This window comes from Medicago truncatula, chromosome 4 (assembly GCF_003473485.1).
Source record: "Medicago truncatula cultivar Jemalong A17 chromosome 4, MtrunA17r5.0-ANR, whole genome shotgun sequence".
Classification (NCBI taxonomy): Eukaryota; Viridiplantae; Streptophyta; class Magnoliopsida; order Fabales; family Fabaceae; genus Medicago; species Medicago truncatula.
In genome coordinates this window covers 34,876,792-34,900,456 of record NC_053045.1, presented here as the reverse complement: position 1 = coordinate 34,900,456, position 23,665 = coordinate 34,876,792, and the positions used below count along the sequence as shown (strand labels likewise).

The window sequence follows — 23,665 nt, the reverse complement described above, 5'->3', positions numbered from 1 at the left end:
AATGATGTCTTTAATTTGCATTACGTTGAAAATGATTTCGTACCCTTCAGAAGTAAAAGTATATTTGCTGGGTATCAACGCCAAGTCGTGTCCTTGACTTTACTTCTCCTCGTGGCATTGGAACAAAGTCTTATGATAAAATATTATAAATATTCATGAAGTATTAGGAAAAAAAAAAATCAATTTCACTATTTTCATCCATCCTTATAAATATAATTTTTATTTATTTTATTTTGTAGATTTATCAATAAGCTCGTGGGGTTGTTTGTTTCAACTTTCAAGTCATTACACACTCCAAGGTGACAGTTTATTGTCGGTATAAAATAGTTCTAGAAAATATAATGCGTCATCATTTCATGCTGAATTTGAAAACAAAAAAAAAAATCGTGAGCAAAAATTCTGATAAAATAATGATGCAATAATTCTCATCATTGTCACCTTATGAGTAATATAATGAGCCAAAATTCCAAATTCCCTCGTGTTCTAGTTATGTGTTTCAAAAAAGTGAAATAAACATAAAAAAGCTGAAACAAAAGCAGTTTCATTGCGAGAAGAAGACCCGCTTTCAAAATAGAATCATATAACACTTTGCAATGAAGAGCAATTCTTGTCCAATACTGGCAACAATTCATGGTTTTCCACAATATAAAATAAACAGAATATACAGACATCATGGAAAAGCAAACTACTAGGTAGTAGTATGAACGGCAGCCACAGTAGAAACCATAGAGTCCACTCCGCAGATATTTCGTCCCCTGCATATTTTATAGTATCCATTTTCTCCCCAAGTCTCACCCCATGAGTTTTTAATTATCCAATATGGCTTCTCCTTCAACCTAATAGGCGAATAGGCTCCAGATCCATATCCCACCAGTAACACTCCATGATCTAGTCTCTTTGAGCATATGTATGGACATGATACTCCTCCAACGTACGTTTGCATATATACGGCATTCAAGGCAACTGCATTTGTGCACATTGAAATTTACAAGAATCAATATCTGCATTTGAATTCGATAATTATAACTAAACAAAAGAATACAAATTGTTAAGTCCTTACTAGCAAGAGGACCGTTCTTGACAAGATTAGCGGCAATCTGGTCTTCATCAAGTGAAACAACACTGAAATTTGCTACTGATGCTGCAATTTTTTTCTTGTCAAACTTGCATGATCCACGATCAGTACCAGAATAAGGATAGTCTTCTTCGCGCATCACCCCACCGGATTTTAAAATGTACTCAAAAGCACTATTCATTAGACCACCATTGCACCCGGCATCACAAGAACCTGGTTGCTCAGGATCACACTATACATAAAAGTAAATCCAATCCAAACCAATTTAGATAACATATAATAATATAACTTGCTATAAAGTCCCAAATACTACAAGTTAGCATTTCCCAATAAATGATTCTGTAAAGATTAACTAATATGAAATATGTCCAATTACTAAAACAAATTCATATGACCTAATCATGTTTCAAATTTGCTTATTATACGTGTTTTTGTCTTATTTCCTACAAGTCATTGTCGATGCGCAACTGCAGAGACTCCTTAAGTCGAACCTCATGCAATATCTAATAGAGTTTGGTTACTAAATGTTATTTTTGTTACTTGTTTTCCTATGAAAGATTAATTAATTTGAGAAAACGCAACACCTATCAAATAAAGTTCTTTACAAAATGCAGTATGACAATCACAATTATAATCATTATCATAATAATTCCTTATCAGATATATTATTAATTACAAAAGGGAAAATAGGAAACGAAGAAAAAACCTCATGATCACAATCAACAAGTTGTTGCTCGCTAAGACTGACAAGTTTTCCGGTCGACAGAAAGTGAGCACCTTCAAGTGCACCGGTTGTGCTGAAACTCCAGCATGATCCACAAGAGCCCTAATTCATGATCACAAACCCAACACAAACATTTTTTTTTTAAAACGAAACAATAATAATAAACAAATAATAATCATAATCACAATTAGAAACAATACCTGATTTTTAACGGCAGTAACGGCTCCTTTCTCTCTCCAATCAAAATCCTTGGGAAGATTATCTGTCGGAAGAATCGGGGCTGCATTAGCATCTTTCGGCAACCCCACCCCTCTCAATCCCAAAACGCTCTTACGAAACTCTCTCGGGGTAAGATCGGAGAATCTTGTAACACCGTGAACCGCCGAAGGATCCATCAATTGATGCCTCTTAGCACGGTTCAGATTAGACTTGAAGATTTTAAACCTGTAATCATGTTCATCCTTGGAAGAATAAACCTTCCCAAACTTATGTTTAAATAGGTTAAAGTGATGCTCTGCTCCCAACCGCACTCCTTCTTCGTCTACCACCTGACGGATTATTGGATCTTCTCCTTCGTCGGGCGTGGAGAATGCCGAGACGGAGAAGATGAAAAGAACGACGAAGAGAAGAAGAGTGCGATGATCCATGACTTGAGGATAGGATATAGAAAATCGCAGAATAGAATAAGGAAAGGTGTGAGTTTCTATTATATAGAGGTTGCACTTGCGGTACGTAAGGAATTAAAAAAAGTAAAAAAGATTAAGATTGAATTGAGTACGCGCTATCGATTACTTAGGAGAGAGGTAAGGTTTGGTAACAAATAGATAAATGACACGTGGGTTTTGTTCGTTCAAATTTGAATGACGGTTATAAGAAACTGATAGTTAGGATTTTCCTTTACTGTTAGGTTAGAAAATTGCTTTCCCAATCAAAATTGCTCATTCTCACATATAACTAGCGAAAATAACAACAAACGTGTTAAGAGGTATAAATTGAGGATTTTGTTTCAAAATGAATAAATAGCAATTACTCCCTAAAATCGTAGGTGAATTCTAAGGTGAGGGTTCTATCAAATCCCTCACCGGTGGACCACTATAAACAACAATTAGATTAATCAAGTTAACATATCCTATTATACACTACATACACTAGATTACCCCTCTATATATTTACTATCTCGTCTCTTATGTCCTTTCTACTCTCACTAAAACCACCCATGGGCATGTCCACGAACAAGATCCTTTGTTTTTGTTTATTTTGCATACAAATATGATTATTTATTTATTTGATTTTCTCTTTTGATTCACTATCTTAATTTTTTTAGAACAATTATAATCATAACACAGTCATCACACTATTTTATGCTAAGCGTTTCGTCCATGGCCATTTTCAATCACACCATTTTATCAAGATTTTGCCTGCGATAATTTTTGTTTACAAGTTTTTTTCTTCCTGAAACAAGAAGTTTTAAATTTTTATAAGAAACACAATTATCATTTATAGCAGGGCTTTTGAACTAAGAATTGAAAGATAGAAATAAAAGCATTGCTCACTCTAATTTATTTCTTTTACAGTAAAATGAATTAAAGAACCCATTTGCATTATTCAAGCAGGAAACGTTTGCATATGAAACTCAAGCAGGATAAAATGAATATACAAATAAAGAAAAATCAAGAGGTATGATACAATGAAACCCAAGAAGGAAACGTTTGCATATGATCGCATAAAATATAATTGTGCGAGAAAAGGAGGAGGGAAGGGATATATGATGATGGGTATGAAGGTTTGGGAGAGAGGAGAAGTTTATTTTTAATAAGCAGATAGAAGAGAAGTTAAAAAAGATGTGTGGTCTAGTGTGTGTATAGTGTATAATTAGATTCGTACACTCAATTAATCAAGTGGCTCCTAATTGTTATTCAAGGTGGTCCACCGGTGAAGGATTTGGTAGAACCCTCACCTTAGAATCACCGAAATCGTAAGTTTCGTCAATTACTCTTTTGGAATTAATAAAACTTCAATTACCCCCCTGAATTTCAACGTTAATCAATTTACCCCCTCCATCAAATTTTTCTGTTAGTGAACATGACGTTTTGCAAATACCCATTGAAGTTTTGCACTTATGTGCAAAATACCACCGAACTTGAAAATTTATATTTTTTTTATGTGTAATGAGAGCTATTGTTGTTCTTTTTTATTTATTAATTTGGGGGAAAATATGATAGAAATGTAACATAATGATTTCCTTGATGATTAATTTATTAAATTTAATATGGAAAAGTGAATGAATGATATCATCTTAAAAATATGAACTAATTTGAGGTTTTGTCCTTTCTTTTTTACATTGCATGTCATATCAGAGGAAAATGCATAGACCTTAAATCTTAGACCATGTGAACTATCTGAGAAATGGAAAGCCTTTATATTATTCTATGAAGTGTGAGTTATGCTCCAAGGTTCTTGGCTTGTTTTAGTATCAAATGAAAAAAGGTTTTTTGTCATGTTTTATACAGGAAAATTAGTTCACATCTAATTATGTACTAATCTTGTTCTTGTCTTGTGAAGGTGGTGCACACTCCTTAATTGTGACTTTGTTTCTCCTTATTGTTACTCATGCTAAGCCTAAGCCTGACAAACTCAAAATGATGAGTGTGAATCTCTCAGGACTGTTGTAAAAATAATCATTATTGTCACTTTAGAAAATACGCATTTTTCCCTTCCCAATTTTTTTAAAAAAAAAACTATGGGAAAAGCAAACCGGTATAAACCTATTTTGATTTATATATGCATGTAGTTTTCTCAAACTCCAAAATTAATAGTTAGCTTTAATATTTAACTGTTAATTATTTGCCTTTAAAAAAAATAATATAACAGAAAAATTTGACAGAGGGGATAAATTGATTAACGTTGTGAAATTTTATGCGGTAATTGAAATTTTGTTAATTTCAGGAGTAATTAACAAAATTTATAATTTCAAGAGAATAATTGTCTATTTACTCCAATCAAAATTGCTTTAGAGGCATCAATTGAAAGATCCTTCGACGGTTGTTATCAAACTGGTTTTATCTTGAGTAAAACTAGCGCGAATTATTTCACGTTCGATGACAACCAACGTGATTTTAGTGCCGTTGAAAAGAAGAAAAATTACTCCCACTGGACTTAAGTTCCGCAGCTTAATTCTTGATTTCTAATTGTCAATGCATTATGAAAGTCACGATGAAATGCTTATTGTACATCTATTATTTTTATGCAAAATAAATATTTTAGATTGTGAAATTGATATCTTTGTGCACTATAAAACTTACATCATACTATTAACATTGTTTATTTTTTAAAATTAAAAAATTGTATTTAAGTTCATTATGTTATGTAACCAAAAAATAATATTATGTTATATTCTCTAATACAAATATACAGTACAAAAATTGAATAGCTCGTTTTCTTATATACAAAAATAATTTTTTTGACTTGTGAAAAAAATGTGATATTTAAAAACCTGTATTATTTTTAGATTCAAAATTGGATATTAGACCATTATATTCCCTCATAATGGGTAGAATTAGAATGCTTATTCATGTCTGACCAAAAAAAATAAAAAATAGAATGCTTATTCATGAGATTTAATGGGACTTAAAAAGTTTATAATTTTGTTTGTTGCCAAAGTTTATGATTTTGTTATACAAAGTTCAAACATTATACGAAGTTCAAAGTTTATGAATTATATATTTTTTTTAAAATGTTGTCTGTAATAAGTTTATTTAAGTCAATGTTCAACTAATTGACTTTGTTTTGGAGAAACAAGGAATTATGCTGGCAGCGGGACTTAAGTCCTAATTTAAGTAATTTAAAAAGATAGGTTTAAAAGATAAAATATAACAAAAACATTTAAAAGAAAGAAAAAGATATGATATATGTAGTTTGTTGAGACAATTATGTTACATAAAAAATAATAAATAAAATATACTAAAATTTGAAAAATAATAAATTTATATTGAAATAAACTATGATAAAGTAAAATAAAACAACATTAAAAAAATGGAAATAAATAAAAGGAACCTAGATTTATAGTTAAAGCTTGAATTGGAATATGATGCTAAAAGATAAATAAAAAGAAGTAACAGATAATTTAAAAAATTATAAAAAATATGTTTTAAAAGATAAGATATAACAAAAAGAAAAACAAAAATATATAATATATTTAGTTTGTTGAGATATTTATGCTAGATAAAAAATAATGAATAAAATATTTAGAAAATTCAAAAAATAATAAATTTATTTAAATAAAAAACATAATATTATAAAATCATTAAAAAAATGTACATTGATATATTTATATAAAATTAAATAAATATTATTCAAAAGTAAAATCTATTCAAAACAAATGTGAAAGACAAAAACATTGAATATGAAAAGAAAAAAGAAAAGAAAATATCAATGTAATGTATATAGTTTGTTGATATATATATACATATATACGCTAGATAGGAAGAAGAAGAAAATATACATGAAAAGAAATAATTTGTTGTGATATCAATACAAAATTCCTTTATTTGTGCTCAAAACCCTCTGTTGCACTTGATTAATCTTCCTTTGTTGTTCAAAATGAATCGTTTCATTTGTGTAATTTTCGAATTGTTCCAAAGTTGTATAAATTGAATTAATTAAATTCAATTTTTCTCGTTCTATCTCGGAATAACCATTCACTCGAAATCGATCCGCTTCCGTTTCTACTTTCCTTAAGCGGGCCCAGACTTTCTCCAGCTGTTCAACGGCTGCTTCCCGTAGTTATTCTGAATTTTGAATAGTTTTCAAGATTATCTGTTTTCAATTATCTATTAAATCACTTAATGAAAGTAGATTCTCTTTGCATTTATTTAAAAATGTCTATGATCTCTTCCAGAACCAAACATGAATCTTTCAATTCATTTGGCTCTCACAATCAATTCCTTAATAGGAAATTTCCCTATCTTTATTATCGAATTGAGCCTATCCTCTTTTCTCTATTTATAAAAATCTTGAAAATGATTACCAATACAAGATTAAAATATTTGGAGGACTCTTCTGACCAAACAAATAATTGTCAGCAAAGTTGTTTTTTTTATTCAAATCCAAAGAATTCTGATTAATTTAAACGTAGGTCATCAATTCCGCATTGTATAAAAGGAGGCGTTAAACAAAACACCTGTTTTTCGTTTCTATCCATGTAGTTTTTTTGTGAATACATACAATTTTTGTTCTTATCTTAAATTTTGAACCATTCTTTTAATTCTTCGTTCTTTCTTTTTCTTTAAACTCGATCTAGACGAAAATGATAAAAATTTTAAACCCGATCATGAGAATGAATGTGGAAGTGACACGTGACATAAAACGGGTCAGCTCGCCAACCCGTTGGCCCGCCATAAAACGGGTTGGGGTGAGATTTTCAACCCTACATATGAATTTCGCCCACCCAACTCTGCCCCTTTTTAGACAGGTTATCGACGGGGTGGGGCAGGTCGACCCTTTTTGCTATCCCTGACTGTATCTCTTTAAGCTTAAAAAATTACAAAATTAGCCTTTGTTACGTGTGGTAGATAAATACCAAACAGACTTGTTTTATCTCTACCCTTTTCTTCTCTACACCGTTGTTGTCCACTCACGCTTCTTCTTTCCTCCAGGCCGAGAATCGCCGGAACCGGTGGTTCACTTACGCTCACTTCATCCACCATTCACAAGCTCGCCGGAGTCACTTGCTCCAGAAGCTCACTCTTCCTCTCACCTCTTGTTATCAAATAAGGTAAGGTAAGTCGATTCTCCAATTTTTTCTTCCTTCTCCAATTGATTGTTTTAGGGTTTCAGTATTGGGGATTAGGAATTGTTTTAGGGTTTCTCCAATTGATGTTCAATGCATGTATGCATTCTTGTTGACACTCTTGTCATTAAACTGTAAAGTTTGTTCATAAAAAGATTGTTGGTATGATTAATGAGTTGTACAATATTGGTATGCTTATATGATCTTATTGACATATGCATTTGTTATATGTCTGCCATCCAACAGCAGAATTAACTAAGAAATGGGTTTAATTGATCATATTTAGCAGCCTAATTGTGCATGGTTTTCCAAAATTGCATACCAATCTTTGTACATGTTATAATCATTAGTAAAAAATAGTACTAAATTTCATGGTTTTTTTCAACTAGTCTTTTGAGCTCATGTTTTTAACCTTCTTAATTCAAGTCTTTTGTGCTTACCATGTATTTACCATATACTCTTATTTTTCTGTAAGTTAAGTTTAAGTTAAGTTTTATCCAAGTGCCTATTACATGAATATGTTATGCAGTGATGTTATTACTACATCCTTTTATTCATGATTAGAGTATTTGTCTCCATATTGTCAGGAAATGTCTAGAGTTGAAATTGAAGTATAACAGTTTTCTCATATATCGAATTATCTGTTTGCGATCAATGAGTACTATTGTTTAGGTGTAATGTGAGGAAAAGCCCAATAGGCCCAACAAGTTTTCTTATGGGCTTTTAGGTTACAATCATTAGGTCCAAAAAATCAACAATAAAACTCGATCACACTATACTGAAATCTGGAAGAAATAGCAAAACAGAAAAAGCCCCGTTACAAACAAATCTCATCTCTTATTCTTCTTTCTTGCACCTTGTATGTTTTTTTTTATTGCATCTGATTTTCCTTTTTTGCCCTGCTAATTTCGTTTCATTGTTTGTTTCTGCAAAATGTTTCGAATACTACTGCTCTATTTTTTTGTTAAATTAAATTCCACCTTTCACCTATAATTGAACGTGTTTCATTAATTAATTTATGTTTAACTATGCTCTATAGTGATGCTACTCAAACTTTTAATTTGTTATATTATGGATTGAGCAGTTCTATAATAATCATATTGATATAATAATATTTCTTGCGACTGTGAGCATAAACTATCAATTTTGTGAATTTGCACAGAATTAATTAATTTTTAGAGTTAAGTAGAAAATTTATTGAAATTTGAAAATTGAAATGCCTTTTTACTATGCCTGGTTTAACTTGGTTAGTTATAGTCCCGGGGTAAGATTATTGATTGTAGTTTGGTGTGTATTGTATTGCAGAATTCAGATGGAGGGTAAGCTTGCTGAAGAGCTTTATGCTGAGAGTTTAAAAGTCTCAAAATTAGAATTAAGTTCAAATCTGGCTGATGATCAAGGTGATAAATTAAACGGTAATAAGATTCTTTATCAATGAATTTGATATGGAAAATGAATTGTTTTTGTCTATAATATACAAAGGGTGTAATATTCTATTGAGATTGGAATTAGCTTGGGTTAGTCCGTTAGGCCTGGCTCAATTGGCAATGCCGATATTGTTAGGTTAGACACTTTCACCCGGATTCGAACCCGTAACATCACAGTTGTGTGTGTGAGTTTCAGGTGGATTTGTCACTTTGTCTACAAACAATTTTTTTTTTTAATTCTTTTTTAGATTAAACAGATGCATCTTTGTCTGGAATTTCCGGTTTTATACAAAGTATTGAAATTGGTTTTTCAGGGTTTTTGCTTTAAGGCTTCTAATTGTATGTTGCTTTCAGATTGTGGTGATGATTCTTTCTGGGATGATTCTGATGACAAGGTGTCAGATTTGGACAGGGAGTGGCAAAGGAGGCGTGACCAGTTCCATACGGTATTTTTGACAATCAATAATTTATAATTCATTTTCCTTATTTTAGTTATGAATATTTTAGTTCTATAGAATGATTAGCTAGTAATTTTCATTCTTCACATGCTTTAGAGTGGGTATCGAGAAGGTCTTATAGCAGCAAAGGAAGCTTCTGCACAAGAGGGATTCAATATTGGTTTTAAACAATCAGTCTGTGCTGGTTATAGCTGGGGTGTTGTAAGAGGTGCATCCAGGTATTTGAGACAGAATACATAAAGATGATTATGCAGTTTAATTGAATTTGATACTGTTACTGGCTCACTAATTTATTTTTGATTATTTTCTTTTTCATTTTTTGGTTGAAGCGCTTTTGCTAATCTTCCAGATCAGTTAAAAGAGAAGTTGGTTGAAACACTAGAAAAGAGAAATGAATTTCAAGGGCTGTATGAATCAGTGCAATCTTTGTCGACAACAGATGCTCTTAGGTTGTTTCACGAAGACTACAAAGCACAAGAAGCTTTGAAACAAAATGAGCACGGGGATGTTAGTTCCGACACAGTAAGTTTGCAGCAGCAAACTTCACATAACTCTCCTCTGATAAAGTATCATGGGCAACTTGAATCTTTGATAAGTGATTCCCCTGCAATTGACAGTCATTTACCTGAACCAAAATAGACGGTGATACCTTGTATTGTATTTAAAACACTTTAGCTTAGAATGGTAAAGGCTTCTTGTGGAAAATATCTTCCATTTGCATGATTATAAAAACAAGTTATTGTAATTGAGTTACATTTAAAAACTCATTTTTGGTAATGAAAGCCAGATTTTTTATACAATCAAGTGTTCGTTTACCTTTTTCTTGACCTTAGCGGTAATCATTTAATCTTAAATAGTAGAAACATAATTTTTGTTAGCTCTTACTTTTTACCCCAAAATCATCAAATAAACAAATATTGTTCCAATTGTAATCTCTGCTTAATTTAAACACAGCTGAACTCAGCAAAACAAGCTGAAATTCATTTGTAATTTGTATTCTGAGCTGTAGTTTAAACTATATTCTCACTGTAGTTCATTATCATGTTGATTTTTCATTTTTTTTTCGTTTTTTAATATTTCGATAAGATATTGTTTATGTTGTTGACTTCACATCATCACATCAAGCTTCTTGTCATGAATAATATTGACTTTTGGAAAAAAGGCTTGTTATTTATCGATCTCTACGGTTTATATTTTCTAGCTGCAAATATACGTGAACCAGAATCTGAGTAACAAAAGCTGGATACTGTCATATTTTTCATTTTTCACTTTCTATAGATTCTTTCATTGGTATATAATTTGTCATTAAAGACAACAATTCACTAGTTGTATTTCAGTGTTTCTATTATTTTTTGATGATGAACCATAGAAGAAAAATAAAAACAAAAGTATGTAAGGCATATATAGAATAAATTAACTGATCAGGAGCATGAGTGCCCCTTATATTATAACATGAAAGTACCGGTGGATCAAATACAACTTATATAAATTAAAACACCATAATACAAATAACAAATTGGAGGATAAAATCCACAAACCTTAGTGGAAACCAACCACAAGTCCCATTCTTACGTCTCTCTCCCTTAATTCTGCAAGCTGAATGTTCTCCATGATTCAGAAAGGAGATGTTAAACAAGTTATTTGTTGTAATAGGCTTGCAAATTGTTTCTGAAGATTGGCATTCTCTTGGTGTGCTTACTCCTCTGCGACCTGGTTATTATAGCATGCATCAGATACAAGCTTGAACAGTTCTTGCATGAGCGAAGCACAAATTGTTTCTCCTATGAGTTTCACATTTTGATGTTGACATTACTGTTTCAAAAGCTTCAACAAGCAATGCAACCTTCTTTTTCCTGGCTGGAGCAAGTTTAGTGACAGCTTTTCTGAGTGAAAAATCAAGCATCCATTCCTCTGCATTTTTTCTATCATCCATCATCTGATGCTTCAGTTCAACCTTCTCTGGTTCTCGATCAGAAACCAAGGGCAGGAAATTTGGCTTTCTTGGGTTGATCTTTCTCATTTCCTCAACATCTTGCATAGGTCTCTTGTTCATAGTTGGCCATTGCCACTTATTGCTTGTGTTTCGCTCTTCACCACCTATGCAGCTTTTAGTCTGGAACATAGTAGCAGCAAATTGATCTTCCTCCAGTAATAGCTGGTCCGGAAAAATAATGGTGATCTCTTCAGGCACATCAGTTGAGGGAATTTGGTTCCTTTGGTGAATTTCTGTGTCCTTATTCTCTAGGTTTGTGTTGCTATCTTCACGGCTCTCTTCAATCTTGCAGGTTTCACAGATCCCGTGACCATCACTATTGTCAATTGTATCTCCATTAAGTATCATTGAGGCACAACCAGCCTCATTTTCCACATGTTTTTCATTTTCTCTATCATTATCTTCTGTGTTTGTCAAACACTGAAATTTTTCCTCTTCCAAATAAGATTGGTCATACTCATGATCTGTGTCGTTGGACAGGTAGTCAGTTTGTATGCTTCTATTTGTGCTTTCCTGGACCCGAGGTTGTGCATCAAAAGATGTATTTTTTTCCTTGTTACCTTGCAGTGATTTTTCAACCATAATGTCCACATAATGGTTGCTAAGAATGTCATCTAGCGACGTTTCAAATATATTGCGATGAGGACCCTCTGATAAGGACTTGTATTTTGAGTCTGTCTCCCATGTGATGACAGAAGAACCAATATCCTTTTTATGGTTGACTGGACAAAACTGTTCCTCAAAACCTTGGGAATCAGAATCGCCCAATTCATTATTCTCCATTTGTTCCCCATCAGAGCTTACATCACCACAGTAGCTTCCTGTACATATTTCTTCATGAAACCAGTTAGGTTGGTGGTTTTTGTCCGTATCTATAGCCTTTGGTTCTTGGTGAATGCTTTCCTCGGTATCTGCTTCAATTTCAGAAATGTCAAAGTAGTTTTTGAATTCCACCTTGGGATTCATCTCAGACTTGGTGAGATCACCACAAGGCAAACATGGAGTTACATGATAGACACATTTCTCATCTGCTATGTTGCCATTCCCCTCCATTGCAAACTTGACACCTTCTGGATCCTCAAGGTGTTTGACAGTGTCCGATCTTCCCATTTCGTATGCCTTTTCCCTTTCCATGGCATCAACTTCATCAAAGACAATCTGCTCAATATCAAAATCCTTCCTTATCTCACAAGGCACCTTCAGTCTTCGAGGCACTTCCATCTTTATACTCTTCCGAGTCTTCAAAAGGTCATTCTTTGCTGACATGATGCAATTAAATTGAGGCAAAGGAGCATGTTGATTGCCATTGAGAGAACAATATGTAGATGGACAAATCTTCATGATCGAAGTTCCAGGATTAAGCAAGAGGTGTGCAGGGAACTTGGCATCTTTTAAATTTGAAGAGCAAGTAGCTCTGCATGGTGCATTAATATCTGCACGCAGCGCTGCTGTGGTAGATTTTTGCATACAAGTTGTACTTGGCTTTAAATTAGAAGCCTTCGTTAATATTCTAACCAAATTCACACTAGATGATCTTGACATAGTTTTTGCAGTTTTTCTGCTAGACAGAGAACTGGATTTTGAATTACTCAAACACTTCTGTGGTAGATTCTTAGCATCTGAACCAAATTGGTTATTCTGAAGACTCACCGGTACTAGCTCCTTTTTTGCATCTGAACTGCTGATATGCTTCATGTAATTTGGTGACCTTCTCTGCAAAGACTCAGTGGTTGGAACATGAAGTGGTAACAACTTTCTTGATCGAGATACACTCCTCCTTGGAGGTTGTGATTGAAGAGCCTCCAAATCCGAAAGCTTAATTGAATTCGACTTTTTCATTTTTTTCACCCCATCAGTTCCTCTGCCCTTGTCAGATTTAACACGATCAGCTTGGATACCAAGCTCACTGCAAACCCTTCTTTCAACCATATCGAAACGAAAAACAAATTTATAATATGTAGGATTTTGGAATCAAAATTGGTTTTCCTTTCTATGGAGTTCAATCACTAGAAGAAGAAACACTCTAATGTTTTTGCTTTCATAGGAAGTTCACATTGCCAAGAGAAGAGGCAATGAAACCAAAACAACCAGAAACATTCTCTCTTGGTTTATTTTGCTTTGTTTGCATAGGCTGTCTTTTTTCTTATTCTCAATTGTTGTTTGGTATATGATGAAATTTGAATGTTTCATGCTGACATGTACTAACCAGAGGGTTTAGTGACCCTTTATGTTGGAGCATTATTAATATATGTAACATGGAAATACTTCATTTGCTTGTGACTTGTTTCTTATATTTAAAACATAATATTGTTGCTATTAGCTAACAAAACATCACAAGATTGTGCCTTTTTTTGATTCCACAACTCATCATCAATATCCAAATGACTGAACTACCCTCTTGATTTGGATAATGAAAACCTTGAGGCCTTTTCTAGTTGATTGATGAATACAATAATACATTTTTCTCTTACTACGGCATACTGCTGTTTAATGGCAATCAAGTTATATTAAGGCAACCCTTTGGTTCAAGAAATTGACTCAACTGTTTTTGCCTTCCATTTAATTGCTTAAAATAGAGGAGTATTATATACTACAGCTCTAAAGTGTAGGCTTATAATTATTGTGTAATGATGGTAAGTAATTTGTCAAATGATAATGTGTTTGTATTTATTTATGACTAAAATAATGCTCTTAATAGAAATGCTTCAATGATAATAATAAATTGAGGGAATACCGTGCATCCTACTGTGTATTTTTCTTATCAATCTCCAGTCTTTATTATAAGCTTATTATAAGAAGAGAAAAAGTTAATTTTACGGTTCATTGAATAATTGATATATTATAAATCATATACATCAGTCATTCAATAGACTTAAAAAGTAATTTTTTTTCTTATAATAGTGACCGGATGAAGTAATATCTGAAAGAATAAATTTTCTCTTAAACAAATAATATGATCCATCAATTGTGTTTTATCATAAGTTGAGAGAGGGTAATGAAATAGAAGATTGAGTAGCTATTCACATCTTCTTCCAAAGATTCTTTCAAGTTGTGGATTTATTGTCCTCCAGGCTATTCTTCTTGTGTTCTTGCTAATGTCTAAGGAACCATCACACTTAGGCTTTAGCCTTTTTCTTTTTTGTGTCTTATTTTTCTCCTTCTTTTCCATTTGATAACAAAACTATTTGTCTCATTTTATATATCATTTTACAATAAAAATGAAGCATTGATGTTTTATTTTGTATTGTACTATTTATTGTTTTCTCCTTTCCCAATTCTTTTAATTTCATTAATGATAGATAATTTTGAAAAATTATTCACAAATTATGTTGGTAAATTGGGTAAAAAAAATTGCAAATACTAAATTTTATCAGTTCAACTGTGAAATTGAAATGTTCTATTGACTAAATAAGTATGCAAGTTTTCATAAATGGTCAATATACTTTTCAAAATACAAAGAAAAGTATTGAACGTAAAATTTTAGCTACAAAGGTTCAATTTATTTCAAACTTGTAGTGTATGACCATTCAAATAATATAGTAATAATATTCAACCATTAGAACGATTAAATTTGATTACTAAATTGGATTATTAAGTAGAGTAACCTGATTCATTATGTCCTCACCATCCACACATAAGTGCAATGAGATCTAAACATGACCCATAATAAAGAATGGTCTTCAGATGTCATGTGATTTAACTAATGGACATGAAACTCGATATTGATCAAACATCATATACAAAAAGTTTTAACATTTCTTTTTTGAGGTCAATGTAACATTTCTGTATTTTTTATGACGATAATGTTTCTGTATCAATAAAAAATGTATTTCACAAAAAAAAAAATATAACGTTTCTTTATTCAGAAGTACTATATGGTACGAGACGAAAACCAACGAGCGGAAATAGTGGAAATCATGCAATGGAAACGAAAACATGGAGAGAGAGAATTCAATTAGTTTAATGTAAATATAAACATCCAAGGGTGGTAATGAATTTGTCGCTTCTCGTGGATGTTTTGTTTTCTTTTGTTCCATAAAGCATTTTTCTTCTTTATTTGATAGATAAAATGTAACGTTTCTGATAACACAATTCATGTTTGTATGATCAATTCAATTCAAAGGCAGGACTATGTATATAGAGTAGAGTCAAAATTGAAATTTTATTATTGTCTAAATTAAAATTCAAAACCACAATCTTCCTCACAAAACAAAATTCAAAATCACAATGTTGAATGAATCTAAAAAATTCATAATTATTGAGACAAATTAAGAGAAAAGCAAAAAATGTTGTAATGTTATAATTTAGGCTTTATCCCCATCTGTCATAGCCTTATTAACGGCAACAGCAATGTTGCACAATTGACGAAATGATCTACTCTTTGTAGAGAGAACATCATCATCACCAGGTATTGAAGCATCACATGTATCAATTGCAGCCAAAGCTGCTTGCAACCATAATTGAGCATCATGTTTGGCATTTGACAAAAGAGCTGCCACGGTATCCTCAAGCTGGCTTTCTGCATCCAATAAAGTCTCCTTGCAATCAGCCAAACCTTGTTGAATTCCCGGATCCAAATTTGGATCGTCGATCATCATTTTCACATCAGATAGTATCCCGGTCGCATTTGAAGCGGCCACCCTTAGTGATATCATAGCCAGGTCTTTTAGAGTCGCTTGTTGGCTCAGTTTGTCCGAAGAAAGGATCGACACACATTGTTCCTTGTTAGGTAAGTTTGCACAGACTTTGCTGATTAGGGGATTGTCTTGTGCAAAGGTAACTTGGTGATTTAATAAAATGAGGTAGATAGCCAAAAGAGATAAGTATGTTGTGACTTCCATTTTTTTCTTCTATATGGATTTAGTTTAATTTTATGAAACTAATTAATTCAAGTTTTTGTTTATAAACTTTTGTGAGGAAACTTAGTAGAGGGTTAAATTGTTTGTAATTGGAGAGATGCGCTTGACCTCAATTTTATTGGATGGTTACCACTTACTTGCTTGTTGCTTCTAAAATTAGAGTATTAATTTAGGGATAGATATACACTAACACTTATCATTCATTACTTTTCTATTTTTGGCTAAACTAGGGACCACATGAAGTATTTTTTAGAATATAAGAGACAAAGTGCAATTTAGATCCTATATGACCTCTCCCTTCCTAAAAATGGCAAGGGTTTGAGAGTATCTGCATGATTCTTACTTCTTCCAACCAAATTCCAATCTTATGTCATATCCTATCCTACTATATATATACATATAAATATCTGCTTCCAAACAAAAATACCTATACATATCTATTAAGTTGTCCAAACTGGATATATTCAATCTCTTTGTATTCCAAGGACTTGATCGTTAACAATTAAAAAGAAATGGTACACTTATAGTTATATACAAACAAAAGAAAGAAATTTATATTCTTTTCTGCACTGCAAGAAGTAGTACAACAAAAATAGGAGAAATGAGAAAAACAATATACAGCAAAACCTGATTCAAATCACTTTCTTGAGCCACTTCATCTTTGACGGGGTAGTTTGATTTATTTTCGATAAATGCATCAAAATAACTCTGGTAAAATGTGTTCTTTGAATAACGTGAAGATCTTGTTCTCACCTTCATCATTTCCATAGCCTGCAAGAGTTCATATATAAGCAATGTTCAATGAAAATATATTTATTGTAATCTATATTGAAAATAATATATTTTTTTTAATAACCAAAGAAAATCATTACTACGGAATGAAACAGTTTAAGCACAAGGTATGCATGATCCTTGAACTCAATAAAAACAGAGTAAGGTTGCACATTTGGCAAATCATGTTACCTGAAAGCTGTACATGAAATGTCTTGCTTTCTTGCCTACTTTAACACTTGGGTGAGATTGAAGCTTTTCATACATACTTCGAGCTTCATTGTGCCTGTCAATCATCAAATCAAAATATGTTTGGAAACTTTTTTATTAAAAATAAATAAACAGACCATAAATAATAAGCAAAATATCAATACTTTCAAGCCAAAGAGGCTATGGTAATTAGTGAACGAAGTCCTAGATGCAGCAGTGACATAATCATAGTTCAATTTCATAAGAATAGAAAGGATTATAGATAATATAGTTATATTTCAGCAAAGAAAGGATTATTCTCTCCCCCTTCCCCAGTCTGAAATAACAACCTTACATAACATGGTAGATTCCATGAGAATTTTATATATGTCAAGAACGAAGAACTTTGCAAACATACCTACTGAGGGAGTCTTGACAAATCGACCACTGTAAAGCAGCTAATCCATGTAGCTCACTCTGCAGTTCACAGACATTTTCAATCTCATTCATATATTCCTCCATATATATGTTTTCCTAGTTTCCCTGCTAGAGTATATGCCATGACATTCAAACGTTCAAATATTGAACATAAAATGTAATGCTAAAAAATGCTTAAAAAAAAAGGGCAATCAAAATACCATTTTGGTTTGAAGAAAAGAAAGTTCATCTCATTCAATTGATGCTTGTATCAGTTGGCATTCAGAGAGATAATATTAGGTTCTTCCTGAAAAAATAGATATGCATTCCCCCACCTCTAAACATCTAGTACGTAAGTAATTTAAAAATTTACCTTGAAGGGTAATTTGTCAATGACTTTCTCATAGTAGGGTAAAGCATCCTTCAGTTTTCCCGCGTCCATTAAGAAGTCACCATCCTTCAGTGCCTATAAATATTATATACAATTCGTGAAATAAAATCATGTCGGGATTGCTAATGATCAATTTAATGATCTATCACATTCTATTTCAAGGGCAAGTGAATGCCTTCATTTCAACAAGTTAAGAAACTTGATCAGCCATTACTAATGATACACTACATTCGATATCTATGAAATTAAAATATATTCACATGCATACAAATAAACCATATGCAAACAAATATTGCAAAGAAGAAGAAAAACCACGCTTAAAAGAAGGAAAGGATGGAGGTAATAATTTGGGATACCAATAGATATGATATGTTTACCTCCTCACACTCGATTTTTAGCTTTGGATCAATACTTAATCCATATTTCTTCTTGTAAGCAGCAAGCATCTGCTTCGTGCGTGCTTCTTTAGCAGCCTTCTCTTCTTCATTCTCTAAAACCTCCCCAGGACGTATAGTTCTTCCACCTCCATACTGAACAGGTCAAGGAAGAAAAGGGTAAATTTGAAAGGCATTCACAAACAATTGGACTATGTAGGTTAATTCTGCAAGAAGATTTGGCAAATACTAAATACATACTGTTTTTGAAATATTGTTAGGTCTAGGAAATACACCCCATGTAGAAACTTTTGGCTTGTACAGTTCTGACTCATCATCCTTAGTCTGTTCAGGTTGTGGAGCTGTTGTTGTTGTTGCATTGAAGTTGTTTGTGTCTCCGACAATAAGTTCCACCTCAGGCAAGTCATCATCTGAGAAGGGGTCGGAAAAAGGAACCAGTCCAGGTGGCAATCCCCTTGTCTTCTTATTATCCGCAAAGCCAAGCCCCACAAAATCAATCTTTGAAACAGACAATTCTCCCTTCTTACTAACACTATTGTCATTCACATTTTCTCCCCAAGTACTCTCACTCCCTCCTTGCAATCCTAAAAATAAATTCAGATACCCATTTTAGCACGAACCGCGTGACCAAAAGTAAACATCTTTTCATTATCAATGTTTATAAAAATAGAGGTCGCATCAACTGAAGTTGTCAAGGATAGCAATGTGACCTCGTAGACATAAACTAACACTAAAATAATCAAAGACATCAACTAATGGAAGCAGAAATCAAAACACATCAATGACTTTGTTTTATAATAAACAATGTGACATTGTTTGTAATAAGATCATCCGCAATAGAGCAACTTATTTTGGGTGCTTAAGTGGGGATCATACATACACATGACTCATTGTATAATTCTTTAGTGTATTACTAAAGCACTCAATTTCTTCAACTAAACACCTCAAAAAAATTATTAAACAGATAGCACCAATAACACAACATCACTATATATTTCAATAAAACTCATTTATTCTACTATAATTTATTAAATAGGGGCCACAAATAGTGAAGAGATAGGGTGCTTCCATAACCACATTTTCTATAAGCACCCAATTATGTTCGGAGGTGCCTATTTATCCCAATGCAAAATAGGTGAAGCAGCCACCTTTGTGGTTGTGGATGCCCCAACACATTAATTAAGCACTTATAGCATAAGCAAAGTAGTCAAACTATTTTCATATAAGCTTATAAGTTGTTTTCATTAGTTATCCTAAAGAACTTATGGAAATAAGCTAAAAAAAGCTTATGAACATGTCAATATGTCACAACTCACAAGCTGTTTTCACAAGTTATCTCATCAAACAGATTCACAACAAGAGTTAAATAAACTCAAATAAGTCAATTCATAAGTATTACCTTGATCAGTTTCACTAACAGCAACCCCTTTATTCTGCTTATACTTTTTTGCCTTCTCCATTGCAATCTTCACAGAAACTGACACATCCTTTTTCCCTCCATCAGCACTGTTTTGCTCAATTCCCAAATCAGTGTTTGATTTAATCGATTCTTTATAAGCTTTAGCTTTATTAAACGCAAGCTTTATAGGATCAACAGAAGCAGTTTTTTCAGCTTCTATCGAATTAACTTCAGAAGATTCCTTGTTGTTTTCTTTGTTCATAACACAACACAACTTCGTAGTTTTTAACGCTGTTGGTTTCATGCGCAACGAAGAGAACCATGAACATGAAGAAGAAGAAGAAGAAGGTAATAATAATGAAGCCATTAATTAAAAATATCTAAAATAAAAAATATTCATCACCACTCAGAACTCACCACGAACATGTTTCGCTCTTTATGGCGGCTGTTAGATAATTCGGGTTCGGGTTCGGGTTATGACAATACCCACACATTTCGATTCGGGTAATGGGCTTTACTTACTGGGCCTATAAACCCGACCCTTTTTTTTTTTTTTTTAATTTTAATCATTAAAAAAAAAAACTAGGGTTTTGTAGGTATAAGAAGGGTCCTTATCTTCTCTCGTGTAGTTCCGTTCTTCTTCACACTGAGGCTCACCCCTTTGTCCTAAATCACTGACCTTAAACCGAATCTTCACAAAGGTACTTTCTTTACTTCAACCTTATTTCATTTCTTGTAAATCGATTGATTATGTTGTTTCTCTCAGATTTTGACCTAATTACTCAGTGCTGTGTTGATTTCCAGTTCTGTTAATTTTTCCATTCAATTTAATTATCAATTTAGTTATTTAGGTCTCTATTTTACCAAATCAAACTTTTTCAATTATTTCATGAGCTTTGTAGTTACTGATTTAATTGAGGGTTATTGTTACTGTTTTTTAGTTAAGGGGTTTTGTAACTGTTAATATGTAAGTCTCCGATGATGAACAAAATGATATAACTTTCGTTCTTCTGAGATGTTTCTGTGCGGAAGAAAATTATTGGAGACCTGAACTGAGGAGACTGCTTCAAATTTTGTATTTTTACAAGACATGATAAAAAAAACTTTGTGCTTCAGACTGTATGCTGTGTTTATCTATGTGGTGTTATATTTTATGGTATCTGAATTTAGAAAAATATGTATGTTTTAACTTGGATTTTTGCTTCTTATATCATATGATTTAGTTGAATTCACACTGCACAATAGTAAAGTTGTAGTCATTGAAATTATTTCTAGTTTGATGACCTGTTCCTGTTCTAATAGACTGCATTATTTTTCAAAATCTATTTATTTGATGTACATAGGGAAATAGGAATTATGAGTTTGTCTTATGCTTCTGTTAACGATTGTTTCATGTATATTTTGATTACACAATGTTGTGTGTTTATGCCTTTTCATTACATGTTCATATGGTTCGATAAATATGAACAAGTAACTAAGTTTGATTTTTGATAACTTTCCTGCTCTGTCTTGACTTTCTTCTCTAGTTTTGTTTCCAATTAATTTTGCATCTTTTATTACGGGTCATTTATTGGAATGAAATTTATGTTTTATATATTTTTACTTTGCCTTTCTCAGATGAATCGTGAAAAGTTGATGAAGATGGCCGGTTCTGTTCGAACTGGAGGAAAGGGTACCGTTAGAAGGTATATTTATATATGAAACTCAATTATGGTCCATTCTAATATAACTTGGTTTTTTTTAGTGATGCCAATATTGGTTGTATAGCATTGTTTTGTTCTTCAAATGTTTTTGATAGATCTGTCCATTGTCATGAGAGTCACTACTCACTAGCCATATGCTGACATGAATAAATTCTTGAGCTTGTATATTATAATTAAAACTTCCCCCTTTCCCGTTAATACACCCATATCCGAGCATGTCCAAGCAAAACTTCACAATTCCTTATTCTTTCTTTTACTCTGAACTGATACTATGTTCATGTTGTTGCGAATCTATTGTTTAAAGAATGTTTCTTGAACACACCGAATACTTTTGTTGAGTTGAATTGTTCCTTTAGTTTTTTTTTTTATCAAGAGTTGAATTGTCTCGTAATGTTCTTCCTTTTGTTTACCTCAGAAAGAAGAAGGCCGTCCACAAGACAACAACTACAGATGACAAAAGGCTTCAGAGCACCCTGAAGAGAATAGGGGTGAATGCCATCCCACAAATTGAGGAGGTCAATATCTTCAAGGATGATGTAGTTATCCAGTTCTTAAACCCCAAAGGTAATAATCAGCCAGTAATATTTCCAGCATGTATTCTTTTTATATGATAGGTTATATATATATATATATATTGCTTTTCAAATTTTGCCGACTACAAAGTTTGATTGTTTTCTTTCCAGTTCAAGCATCCATTGCTGCTAATACATGGGTCGTTAGTGGTGCTCCTCAAACAAAGAGTAAGAATCTACATCCTTTTTTCTTCTTATTCTCTAGTTTATTATACGAGTTTTGCTAACATAATATGTATATTTCCAATGAATATATAAATGAAATCTCTGGTGCATCAATCTTACAGGAGCACCTATGCTTAATCTGTTCACATTGCAATATCTTGATTTTTGTTAAACTTTAGAGTACTAGAGCATTGTTTCCCCACAATTTATGAAACTTTCTATTATATGTTTGTTTTTTGGCTGATTATTCACTGCTGTGATATAAACTGACATATAAATTTCCCTTCTACAGAGTTGCAGGATATACTCCCTAGCATTATCCACCAATTAGGTATGTGCTTTGAACTTTTTCATAGGCTTGTTTGGTGTTTCTTGTTCGTCCCAACTTAAATGATTTGAATATTATTAAAATTAAAATACAGGACCAGATAATTTGGAAAACCTGAAGAAGATAGCTGAGCAATTCCAGAAGCAAGCTCCTGAAGCAGGTACTGGTTCAGCCACAGTACAAGAAGAGAATGATGATGATGTTCCAGATCTTGTCCCAGGAGAGACTTTTGAGACAGCTGCTGAGGAGGCCAAGGATAGTTAGATTGTTATTGTGCCATCTTCTGTTTTTTTTTTTTCAAAAAAGAAAATCTTGATTTTCATATTTAAGTATTTCAGGGTGTTTAGTTATCTTGTCATATACTTTAAACAGTCCGAATACTTGAATTAAATCTGTTTTCCTTCATCTAATTCAAACTGTTCCTGCTTGGTTGCACTTGATTTCATCCAACTCTTTGGTAGTGTCTGGTATTAGCTGAAATCCAAAGTTTTCTGGAAATGATGTGAAGATAATAGTTTCACATAGTTGGTAGAATAGAAGTGAAAAACAATTCCTAGGCACAATGAATCCTGAGAATATGGATTTTGTAAGCTGTTTTTTTTTATTCACCTTCAGAAGATTTAATCAGTAAAGCAACCTTCTAATGGATTGAGTTTATCATTATATAATCACTTAGGTGTGCATAAATAAATCCATGAGGATGCATTCTCGGTTTAAATTTTCTTAAAATTGAGTTATGTCTAGTACTCTTACTATTTTGCATAAAAAAAAAAAAAAGGATTGGTATATGAAAGATTCATGTATTTTTTTTTCTTAGAAGCATGCTGCATGCAGTATAGCGAAGTCTAAAGATGACAACACTAACAGGAATACTTCACATCAATGACATGATTTGTTACTAATAGCGAAGTTTTTAATTATTGAACTATGTTAAGACCGGCACTAACAACAAGTAGAAACTAAAGAAGACTTTCAAAGGAAATTTTGAGTTGGCGGAGAATGTTGGAATAT

At 32.6% G+C, this 23,665-nt stretch overlaps 6 protein-coding genes and 1 non-coding gene across 10 annotated transcripts; 3 read left to right on the top strand and 4 right to left on the bottom strand.

Moving 5' to 3' along the window:
• Window positions 1-464: 464 nt before the first annotated feature.
• Window positions 465-2,508, bottom strand: LOC11444338 (probable cysteine protease RD19B). The gene is made up of 4 exons (XM_003606950.4): window positions 2,000-2,508; window positions 1,782-1,901; window positions 1,061-1,307; window positions 465-963 (listed from the first exon to the last, which is right to left on the bottom strand). Exons 1-4 carry the CDS (start codon window positions 2,444-2,446, stop codon window positions 689-691), a joined length of 1,089 nt encoding a protein of 362 aa, XP_003606998.1. The 5' UTR covers window positions 2,447-2,508; the 3' UTR covers window positions 465-688.
• A 4,878-nt stretch (window positions 2,509-7,386) lies between these two features.
• Window positions 7,387-10,276, top strand: LOC11444337 (uncharacterized). 4 transcript variants are annotated; one of them, XM_024781120.2, is made up of 5 exons: window positions 7,387-7,572; window positions 8,893-8,987; window positions 9,369-9,460; window positions 9,569-9,690; window positions 9,802-10,276. In XM_024781120.2, exons 2-5 carry the CDS (start codon window positions 8,900-8,902, stop codon window positions 10,109-10,111), a joined length of 612 nt encoding a protein of 203 aa, XP_024636888.1. In that variant the 5' UTR covers window positions 7,387-7,572; window positions 8,893-8,899; the 3' UTR covers window positions 10,112-10,276. The 4 variants fall into 4 exon arrangements, with proteins under 4 accessions (XP_024636888.1, XP_024636887.1, XP_024636886.1 ...); XM_024781119.2 differs by having other exon boundaries at window positions 7,387-7,577; XM_024781118.2 differs by having other exon boundaries at window positions 7,388-7,572; window positions 8,893-9,002.
• A 600-nt stretch (window positions 10,277-10,876) lies between these two features.
• Window positions 10,877-13,883, bottom strand: LOC11445369 (uncharacterized). The gene has a single exon (XM_003606946.3). The coding sequence runs from the start codon at window positions 13,392-13,394 to the stop codon at window positions 11,202-11,204; it is 2,193 nt and encodes a 730-aa protein (XP_003606994.1). The 5' UTR covers window positions 13,395-13,883; the 3' UTR covers window positions 10,877-11,201.
• Window positions 13,884-15,627: 1,744 nt separating this feature from the next.
• Window positions 15,628-16,523, bottom strand: LOC11443581 (uncharacterized). Its single transcript, XM_003606945.4, has one exon. The coding sequence runs from the start codon at window positions 16,304-16,306 to the stop codon at window positions 15,770-15,772; it is 537 nt and encodes a 178-aa protein (XP_003606993.1). The 5' UTR covers window positions 16,307-16,523; the 3' UTR covers window positions 15,628-15,769.
• Window positions 16,524-16,670: 147 nt separating this feature from the next.
• Window positions 16,671-20,289, bottom strand: LOC11442766 (uncharacterized). Its single transcript, XM_003606944.4, has 7 exons — window positions 19,887-20,289; window positions 18,728-19,071; window positions 18,470-18,622; window positions 18,075-18,167; window positions 17,703-17,761; window positions 17,288-17,381; window positions 16,671-17,095 (listed from the first exon to the last, which is right to left on the bottom strand). The coding sequence occupies exons 1-7, from the start codon at window positions 20,251-20,253 to the stop codon at window positions 16,877-16,879; spliced, it is 1,329 nt and encodes a 442-aa protein (XP_003606992.1). The 5' UTR covers window positions 20,254-20,289; the 3' UTR covers window positions 16,671-16,876.
• A 144-nt stretch (window positions 20,290-20,433) lies between these two features.
• LOC11443580 (nascent polypeptide-associated complex subunit beta) lies at window positions 20,434-23,099 on the top strand. The gene is made up of 6 exons (XM_003606943.4): window positions 20,434-20,587; window positions 21,504-21,571; window positions 22,005-22,153; window positions 22,273-22,329; window positions 22,619-22,657; window positions 22,749-23,099. The coding sequence occupies exons 2-6, from the start codon at window positions 21,504-21,506 to the stop codon at window positions 22,916-22,918; spliced, it is 483 nt and encodes a 160-aa protein (XP_003606991.2). The 5' UTR covers window positions 20,434-20,587; the 3' UTR covers window positions 22,919-23,099.
• Window positions 20,858-20,948, top strand: LOC112421492 (small nucleolar RNA Z159/U59). Its single transcript, XR_003011818.1, has one exon. It is a non-coding gene; the product is annotated as a small nucleolar RNA Z159/U59 (small nucleolar RNA).
• Window positions 23,100-23,665: the final 566 nt, after the last annotated feature.